The sequence below is a fragment of the Seriola dumerili genome, unplaced genomic scaffold (genome assembly GCF_002260705.1).
Source record: "Seriola dumerili isolate Sdu_G_001 unplaced genomic scaffold, Sdu_1.0 BDQW01001240.1, whole genome shotgun sequence".
In the NCBI taxonomy this organism is placed as follows: Eukaryota; Metazoa; Chordata; class Actinopteri; order Carangiformes; family Carangidae; genus Seriola; species Seriola dumerili.
In genome coordinates this window covers 613,066-623,260 of record NW_019175495.1, presented here as the reverse complement: position 1 = coordinate 623,260, position 10,195 = coordinate 613,066, and the positions used below count along the sequence as shown (strand labels likewise).

Below are 10,195 nucleotides of genomic sequence, written 5' to 3'. Positions count from 1 at the left end.
AAGCTCTTTAACGAGTTTACCTCCAAAATAAAAGCTTAAAAACTGGTCACTTTGCAAAATAGAAATATACACCGAAGCGTTGGGTGGTAAATGACACCAACGTTATATTAGATTATTTACTAAATGTGATTGTTATATTTCGGCTTTATCTGATAATTATAAGCTTGTATGATTAACATTACTATATTATGTCGCTTAAAACGGAAGTCTGAGCTTACTATCTTTTAGCTTGACGCTTGTGCGTCTGGCGCACATAATTACTACGTCACATCCGGTGAGAGGGGTCTTTTTTTGTTTTCCCGTATCCGCCATTTCAGTTTTTGAAGTTAGTTGTCATCGGTCGCTGGATTATAGCTGGAATTCTGCTGCTAAAACGTATTGTGTGATTAATAGAGGTGAATTCCGATCGTAAACCAAATAAGAGTCCGTTTTAAATCGTGGTTGAGTTTCTGTATCGGCGAATTGATGTCCAAACGGCTAGCTGCGGATGTCGCCTGTTTACTAAACGTGCTCTAGGCGCTAAAGTTTTTGTATGAGTTGAAGGCTTTGCTTGTGGATAACGGGAGGGAGAGCAGGGAAGGCCCGGTGAAGCCTCGGCTTTGGAGTGGTGATCATGGCCGGAAATTTTGACGCGGAGGACCGTGGCAGTTGGTACTGGGGTCGGTTGAGCAGGCAGGAGGCTGTGTCTCTGTTGCAGGGACAGAGGCACGGCGTGTTTCTGGTCCGGGACTCCATCACCAGCCCCGGGGACTACGTGCTCTCGGTATCCGAGAACTCCAAAGTCTCACATTACATAATTAACAGCATCAGCAACAACCGACAATCCGGTCCAGGTAAGAGAACAGTGGGGTTCGGAGGGGCACGGTATATGGAGATGCTGATGTGACCATTCTTGCATGACTTGCACCAAAGGCGATGCGCAATAGTGCCTTTTCCAGTGTCTTGTGTGAAGAATACAGCAGGCCAGACACACTGAAACACGTGCCAGTTTAATGTTGGCTTGCTAAAAGGCAAACACACCTCTGGTCATGGATGCTCAGGCAGGCAGCACGCTAGATATTATACAACTCATTGTTTCAGTGAATCGTAGAGATGCACATTTCTGTCACTGAAATAGGCTGTGGTGGGCGGTGAGTTATAAAAGAGCAGACTGTATGAATGTGAGCTCTGGACTGGTGCACCATTAAAACGAATCTAATTTATCAGCTGACCCTAGAAGAGTTGTAAATGTTCAAAAGTCTGTCATGTCGCCAGGTTTTTATAGACTTTGAGCAGACGTTGTCTCCTGCCTCTGCTGGGGTTTTTTTTTTTTCCTGTGTGGGAATTGCAGCACATTTGTTGTATTTCCTCTTGCCTTTTCAAAAATACAAAGACCTTTCATTGGAGGAAAGGAAAGAAATGCAAAATAAGGAAACAAAAATGCTTCCCTGTCATCCTGGAAATCACCACCGTCACACTTGGTTACAGAAATAAATAGGCTTCAGGCTGTAGATTTGAACATGTTAGGGCAGGTAGTTTATTTGGATAAGAAAAAAAACATTTACTGGTCTCTCTAACTCCTCTTCCATCCTCTCTTATTTTCACCAGGTTTGGTCCATCCGAGATTCCGTATTGGTGACCAGGAGTTTGATGCTCTCCCTGCTTTGCTAGAATTCTACAAAATCCACTACTTGGACACCACCACCTTGATAGAACCTATCAACAAGTCCAAACACACCTCCTTCATCAGCGTTGGCCCCGGTGGAGGCCCACCACCGCGCCTGGAAGACGAGTATGTCCGGGCACTTTTCGATTTCCCCGGCAACGATGAAGAAGATCTCCCGTTTAGGAAGGGTGACATTCTCCGAGTTCTTGAGAAGCCAGAGGAGCAGTGGTGGAATGCCCAGAACTCTGAAGGCCGGGCAGGGATGATCCCGGTGCCGTACGTGGAGAAGTACCGACCGTCGTCTCCGAGTTCTGTGGCGGGGCCTGGTGTGCCTGGGGGACCGCCGGGAGGGATGGGGATGCTAGGGAACTCTGACGGCTCTGCGGCTCAGCCCGGCACTCCGCTTCTGGGAGACCCCAGCCAGTACGCCCAGCCCACCCCTCTCCCAAATCTCCAGAACGGACCTGTCTATGCCAGGGCCATACAGAAGAGGGTGCCCAATGCCTACGACAAGACTGCCCTGGCCTTAGAGGTAAATATGGATGTGTGTGGTGTTTTTCCTTGACTCCATGCATCCTCTTAACATGTGCTGGAGGAAAGGAGACATTTAGCAACGAAGGATGTAGGACCAGCCCTGTAAGCTTATCAAGTCTGAGCTCGCATTCTTTGGCTTTCTTTCCCATTGTGCTTTTGATTATTTCTTCCTCTGTATTTGTTGAGCAGGAATGAAGGTCAGAAAATGCTCAGCCAGCTCCCTAAGAGTTTTTCTAGGTAATCTGGTTAGTTAATGTCTTCTGTATGAAGATCAGTCCAGTGACAGTACAGATCGACCTTTGTGAAGACTGTCCATGATGTTTATTAACTCCCTGGCTTCAACTTTCAGCACTATTTGAGTTCAGAGCACTTAATCTCTTCCCTAGATTTTAACTTAATAGTCAAAGAAGAGAGGGGACCCAAACATGAAAGCTGCCATTAAACTCTGCTCCCTGCTAACGGTAGCTGGTCTGTTACGCTGTCCGGAAGCAAGAGCAATGCTCCCACGGAGCAGGTCGTTGGGGGAAGGAAATAGTTTGTGTTTGGGAACAGGACCATTTCCTTTAGTCTCTGTGAAGCCAGGAGTCCAGCTGAGCCAGGAGTGGGACTAGGACACAGGCCAGTCAGAGCGTCACAGCTCTTGTTTCTCCTGCCCTGCTGGACCGTGCTGCTAAAGATCCCAACACAGATCCCAAATTTGACTTTCCTAATCTGTGCCGTCCATTCCTTTTTGTAAAGTCGGACCACTAGTCTGCTGCTGTTTGCTGAAGTTTGCTCATATGTCGGGTAGATCCTTTGTATGAGTTGGTTTCTACCACTCCCACCTGTGGTAGACTTTTCTGGCTTTGACCAACGTGAGGCAGCTTGTTTTGACTCAGCAAGGTGGAACTGGACAGTTAATAATTAGCTAAGGTTTCCTTGTGTCGTCTTCATAAAACCCACTGATTGTGAAGGTCTCTCCTTATCTGCAGCAACCGAAACTAACTTACATTCATGAGTGCATTTAATCTCTGATTCATGCGGTCATATGTGTTTATTCTCTTACCCGTTTTCTAAAATCTGAGACTGAGACATCGTTAAGTTGTGAGTGTGATTACAGGCCATTATAAAATTAAATTTAATCTCTTCTAATCTGTGAAGTCCATACATATAGTTTGATAAAGGCGGTGAAAACACGAACACTTCTGCAATCTTAATCAATCAATGAATTAGGGCTGCAAGTAATCAACTGTTTGATCTATAAAACTGTGAAAAACATCAGTTTGAAGGTTAAATCTTCAAATTGCTGTGAAACAAACAAACAAACCAAAAACTAAAGTTATTTAATTTACAATGATATAAAACAGAACAGCAGCAAATCCACACATTTGAATAATTGAAACGAGGTAATATTTGGTATCTTTGGTTGACAAATATTTGTCAGATTAATTCTCTGTTGAATCAACTAAGCGATGAATCTTTCAGCCGGAGCATGAAGACTCCCACGAGAAACCTTTAGTGTTGAGTTTGTTGTAGGAACTGTGGTAAAGAGGTGGTGGATTGGCTGTGTGGTAATTTTGAGGCCTGAGGTTGTGGTGGTGCTGTGCTGGATTGCGTCATGGTGCGTGTTGTATTTTGTCCCGTCCTGTATACTGTATTTAGGGAGCCAAAGAAGCAAAAACACTGCGCCAAGTATTTTGTGACCTAGTACATCAACAAACAGCTGCAGACAGTATGTGTCAAATGGATGAGGCGTGTTACATAATGATGACACGGTCTGAATACTCTTCACTATGGAGACATCTCAGCACCTCTGTTTAAAAGATCCTAAATGAAATACTCCGGGACGTCCTGAAGCAATCTGCAGGACCGACACTGGAGGCTCTCAGGACTTTGTTTTTAAATGCATTAGTGCCTTCTGCATTAAGTCTTATCCATTACTAATCCTTAACCCGTTCTACTTCAGGTACGCCTTCTGTCGAAACGCTGAAACTGTGTCCTAACGCAACAGTGTTGTGAACGAGTGACCCACATAACACAAACACACGCACACAAACAAACAACAAACAGCAACCAGCAGCTCTAATTAATGAAATCCACAAGCAGCAGCAGCAGCAGCAAGGCATGCAAGCAGAGTCATGTTGAGTTAATACCGCCATATTACATTTGTGCCACTGTTTGGATCCCGTGTGATTAGGATCTGAAACAACTGAACCTTTTTCAAAATAGTTGCCGAGTATTTATCGTGTGGAGAAAAAGGTTCATGTGCTGTTCTCTGTCTTCTATGATAGTGAAATAAATATCTTTGAGTTTTAGCCTGTTGGTCGAACATCCACGTTAAAACACATCGCTTCTCCAGTTCACCTTGCTTTACTCCTCTCGGTGTTTCTGGCTGTCTCGTCTTCATCAGGGTGGGATTGGAGGTTGATCATATATAGTCCATTGATCGGTCTTATGACTTGTAGATGGATAAACCAACAATATCTTCATCTTTTTTTAAAATACCATACATAGTCAAAGTGTATACAGGAACTTACTTGAGAAATGCACCAACACGAAGCACAATATTGCAGCCATAGTCTCAGAATATAATATATAATAAAATACAGTCTGTAAACTGTTTGGTGAGTCTCATGAAAATAGAAAGCAGTGAATTCTCAACAACAGTTGACCCTCGTGTGTTCATCCCTTTACTAAAGGTCAGTTCTTTGAGACTAATATCCAGCAGAATCTACAAAGTAAGAAGCTGTTGCTCAGTCAAAACAAGCACTTTGAATATGACATTTTTTCCTGTTTTCTCTCATTTTATGCAACAAACTGATGTTGGAAAACTATGAAAATAATTTTTAGTTGCAATGTAGGACTCTAAACTATACTAAATACCCGTTAACAGGAAACCACTGGAGGAAATGCAGAGCTATTCAGCTGTCAAACATCTTAATTGTTTTATTTAATTTATTTGAGGTGTGCAGCTGCATCAGGTGGGAAAAGGGTTACTCATAATTAAAGGTCTCGTATCTAGGACACGGTGTGTAATACAAAGGCTGCCAGTTACACATTTAACACGAGATGATTGTCGGAGGTGGTAACAGGTTATCAAACTGATGATATAAGCTTTGAGCATGTCGGCACAGCTTTAACCACCGACTGTTCACTCATCACCCGCATAGATCTGAACTTTGGAACTGGTTGTTGGTCCTTGTTTGCTCAGGTTCAGTGACACAAGAGCAGCCACTCCTCTCCCTGTGCAGGTCAACCATTATCATACCTGCTTCCTCCTGACAGTGGGACTGCAACTGAGCATTATTTTTACATCATCAGATAATCTGTTTTGAATATTTTTTTATTATAATCTCAGAAAATGCTGAGAAATGCCTGGAGCAAATTTTCAAACAATCAAGGTGACGGCCTCAGGTGTCTCACTTCCTCTGGTGAACAGTCCAGAACCCAGGGGTGTTTCACTTCAGCGCTCCGAGATAAAAATCACTAACCAACCAATTTATCGTTTCAGTTATTCCTCATGAAAAAATGCCAAATATTCTCTGGATTCAGCTTCTCAGTCGAGAGGATTTGCTGCCTCTTTGTCATATGTGCCGTTAAAATGAAATATCTCTGAGATAGTTGGACAGAACGGGCAAACTGAAGACGTGAACGTGGCTCTGAGAAAACTAAATGATTTTTGGCTGGTTAATCAATAATGAGAGTAATCATTAGTTGCAGTTGTATTCCATTTGAAATAATATGAAACACACAAAAGCAGCAGATCCTCACATCTGTGCAGCTGGAACAGGATCTTGGCGTTTTGACTTGCTAAATAACTGAAATGATTAATTGCTGATTATTTTTCTGTCGATGCATTAATCGATAAATTCCTTCAGCTCTACCTGACAACAACGGATTTGAGAGGACAGTGGATTATACACATGTTCATTACTTTGACTTGTGCTGCATACATTTCTGCACTCTCACCCTTTTCTCTCTCCCCTCCCTCCCCAGGTGGGCGACATGGTGAAGGTGACCAAAATTAACGTGAACGGCCAGTGGGAGGGGGAATGTAAAGGCAAACGCGGCCACTTTCCCTTCACACACGTCAAACTGCTGGACCAGCACAATGCGGAGGACGAACTCAGCTGAGAGCGGACAGCTTGGCCGCAACCTGGACATTAGTATTAGACCCTTTCTCACCCGCCTCCCCCCTCCTTTCCTTCCTATTCCCACACACTCCCCTGCTCTCTCCTCCCTCACGTCTGCTCCAGCTTTTACCTGCACCAAGTACATTTTCAGAGAATCACTGAGAACAAAAACAAACAGACCCTTGTTGGACCCTTGTAATGCACACCCTCCATTTCTACCCCTCTGAGTAATCATGCCTGCCGTCCTCCACTACCTGCTCTGACTGACAGACTTCAACATGGGTCATATACTCTACAGTGGAAACAGAAGATATACTGAGTTTCCTGTTCTGCGGATATGGCAACACCCTTTACACCCACCCCACCCAACTCCCCCTCGTCATCTTCCCTGACGCGGACACCTTATCAACACTCGCTCCTCAGGAGACTCCTCGCCGCAGAATTCAGCCACTTCCTCTTCCTGTGTCGGAGCCAGTAGATAACTGCTCAGCACTGTGTCATTTTTCATCCTCATCCATCACCATGTTTACGGCGCTGTAGGATCACTCATGCTGCATTCATGTCAGATGGGAATACAGTAACAAGTTGAAGAGTAACAACACAGTTTTCATGTGTTTTGTCTTGTTTGAAGCTGTTCTGGCACCATCATTCAATTCTTTTTTTTATTTTTTATTTTAACAAACTGTTTAAAGGAATAGTCCGACAATTTAGGAAATGTGATTATTCACTTTCTCGCTAAGAGTTAGGAAAGAAGATCAATAACAGTTTCCTGTCTGCACAGTAAATATGAAGCTACCACCCACAGCCAGTTAATTTAGCTTAGCATAAAGACTGGAAGTGGGGGGGATGATTAGCTTGGCTCTAAACAAAAAATATCAAAATCCTCAACTAACTAGGTATATCTTGTTTAATTTAATCCACACAAAAAACCTAAGTGTATTAATACAAATTCATGGATTTACAAATGTTATGTACCTATTTTTTTGGCTGTGACCAGTTGCCAGGCAACCAGTGGATTCTGCAGGAAGTCACTCCATCCAGCCAAGAAATAGCCAAGAAATTGTTGTCGACGCTTGCTGAAACTACGCAGATTTTGTTACTATTGGACAGAGTCTGGCTAGCTGCCCCCCCCCACACACACACACACACACACACTTCCTGTCTTTATGCTAAGCTAAGCTAACTGTCTGCTGTTTTTCATCGTACAGACAAAGAGAGTGGTGTCCATCTTCCTATCTAAGACAGCAAATAAACATATTGCCCCAAATATCGAGCTATTCATTTAATTCTGATCTGCTTGTTTCACTTTTGCAGTCCATGCTCGTAATGAGTGATGAATTTGAGCACAATTATTCTCTCAAACTTGCCATGACAGCCTCTAATTTTTTCTACGTTTGCCCCCTAATTTTTCCAGACTGGTACCTTCATTCAGGAAATGAAAGAAATGGGGGTCCTGACTAATGCTGAAGGAATTTGTAGGCGCTTACAACACCTGAAACTTATGTCCTGAAACCGGACAGAACAATATTCTCTGACATGTAACCAGCCTTCCTAAACTGAGGGGAAGGGGATTTTCTAGTTTAAAACTTTGCATCTACTTTTGTTTTTATTGGACATGAATGCAGCATTATTTTTGGTTCAACCCAAGACTGTGAGGGACAAGAGCAGCGAGACTTAAATGCCTGTACATGTGCAGCATTTTATCACTGGGAGGATTAACAGAGGAATATCACTTCACACAAAGAACTGCAAGAAGCTAGGTCCAGCTGGAGGTGTACAGTTCTCGAGGAGCAGGTCCAGGACCAGTCCAGCACCCGCCCACCCTCCACACCAAATATCAAATGGAGAAAACAAAAACTGAGTCGAGACCAGCAGCTAGTAGCGACTTCATGTAGTCATAGCCGTAGATCAGAGAACCTGAGAAACTTCTGTTGTTGAGGTGGAGATAAAGGCAACACTACATTCAACTTCTCCACACCTTGGTTCCCCTCAGCCCCCCCCCCCCCTCATCAACCCACCACCTACGACCAAGTACCACCAAGTAGTCTTTTTGTAAGAAAAAAAGAACATATTGTTATGAAATGATGTACTATGTGATTATCATTACATGCTAATATTTTTTTTGTTTATCTTTGTAGTTTTCTTCATAGCTGGGTTTGTCTGGGGGAGGGGAGGGGGGGGGGCAGTTTCCATGTACACTTTTTACTGCTGCATGTCAGGAGGGAGCAATTGGTTGCTGGTGCAAAATGGATAAACTGACTGGGAGGGAGGGAAGGCGCACGTTGGTTTGCCCCCCCCCCCCCTCTCCCTCAGCCGTCACAATACCACGTGTTCTAATTCTTCGTCTGATGTACATGAATGAAGTTGAACGGAGTGAATGTAGGCTGTCCACCATGTTAGTTAGTAACGTCTTCTCATATTAGTGCTCTCCATTCAGCTCACTGAGTATACCTTAGCGAAAACAGTCTGCTCTGTGTTCAGATCTTGTCAAATGTGTCCAAGAAAAGATAAAGTGGTGTTATTTGGTACCTGCCCTTTGTTTTTAATCTATTAATAATCTTGCTGCCACCTTGCACTATATTGTTCTTTTAATCCTGGGGCTCATCAGCCTGCGTTTCTTTTGTGCTTCCTCACTCAATCCTCTGCCCCTCTTTTATTTAAAGCCTTGTCCATTTATGATGCACACGCCAACATGGACTATTTCTTGTACTGTTTTTCTTTCTACCCACCGCTATTTCTGTCTTGCCAAGAGATCAGGCAAATTATAGTAAAATTATAGTAAAAATTGCCTTCTTTTTTTTTTCCTGAAGGGGTTGTTTTCTGTTGAGATTGAATCAATCGCCTTGTTGACACCTGACAATCATCACCCACATTTATCATAAAGCAGACTGGCTTGGATTGAAGCAGGCTGGATATATAGCTCAGACCTTTGCCGGAGTGAACCTGGTCCACTTTGAATTTGATCCGGGAGAACTCGCTGTCTCTTCCAAGCGAAGGGTTCCTCTCAGATGTCATGGTACAGTAAATCTGGCCTGCTCGCCGTGTCACCTTTAGGTGGCACTGTGGCAACATTCAGAAAGATGGGATCCTTCCGGAAAGCATATTCTGCCAGTGCTTATGAGATTAAAGGAGATGAAATTTCATTTTTAACAGAACGCACTTATCTGCATTGATATATGTTCTCCTGTTTATGGTTTTCAATTATCTTTGATTTCTCAAACACATTAGTTTCCCTGACTTTTTATAACTTTGCCTGACAAGCTCTGTCCTGCTTTCACATTTTATTTTCTAGTTGGCCATATTCCCAAACCCCTTGTTAAAAGATTTACCATTTTAAAAACAGTTGGCTGACTTCTTGGAAAAATCTGGTCTAGGAAAAGTTAACATTCGTGTTTACTGCCCGTTGTTGACACAGTCCATTTTTATCAGTGTAGTTGTGATCAAATCGAGCTTCTTTGTCACTCACACTGCACACGGCAAGTGCTTAGCTACATAAATCATTATCTTATTAATTGTTTTGCCAATGAAAACCACCAAGAAGTATTTTTTTAGTAGCCCTGCATGAAGTCATTCATTTCCTTTCATAAAAAGGAAGGGGTGTCAAAATGCCAGTGGAAATTGTGTTAATATCAAAATGTGCCATTTTATTATAACACTATATTCTTTCAAGACAATTGAAATTACCTTTTTATTTTCTGTAGCATGTAATGTGTTAATATACTAGTAAATAAAGTCAAACCCATGACAAATGATTTGTTTAATGTATTAGGTTTTTTGTATGCTTGTGAATTGTTTGTCTTGCTGAGTCACTTCATAACAGCTTCCACTTGAAAAATACAGTAAAGAAGTCTAACATGTATTTAAATTCTGGACCATTCATAACCAAAAACACCCTTTTCATTCA

At 42.7% G+C, this 10,195-nt stretch overlaps 1 protein-coding gene across 1 annotated transcript; it reads left to right on the top strand.

The window, feature by feature from the left end:
- The first annotated feature begins 312 nt into the window (after nucleotides 1-312).
- Nucleotides 313-10,043, top strand: LOC111238220 (adapter molecule crk-like). Its single transcript, XM_022767632.1, has 3 exons — nucleotides 313-833; nucleotides 1,588-2,177; nucleotides 6,155-10,043. The coding sequence occupies exons 1-3, from the start codon at nucleotides 614-616 to the stop codon at nucleotides 6,290-6,292; spliced, it is 948 nt and encodes a 315-aa protein (XP_022623353.1). The 5' UTR covers nucleotides 313-613; the 3' UTR covers nucleotides 6,293-10,043.
- The last annotated feature ends 152 nt before the right edge of the window (nucleotides 10,044-10,195 follow it).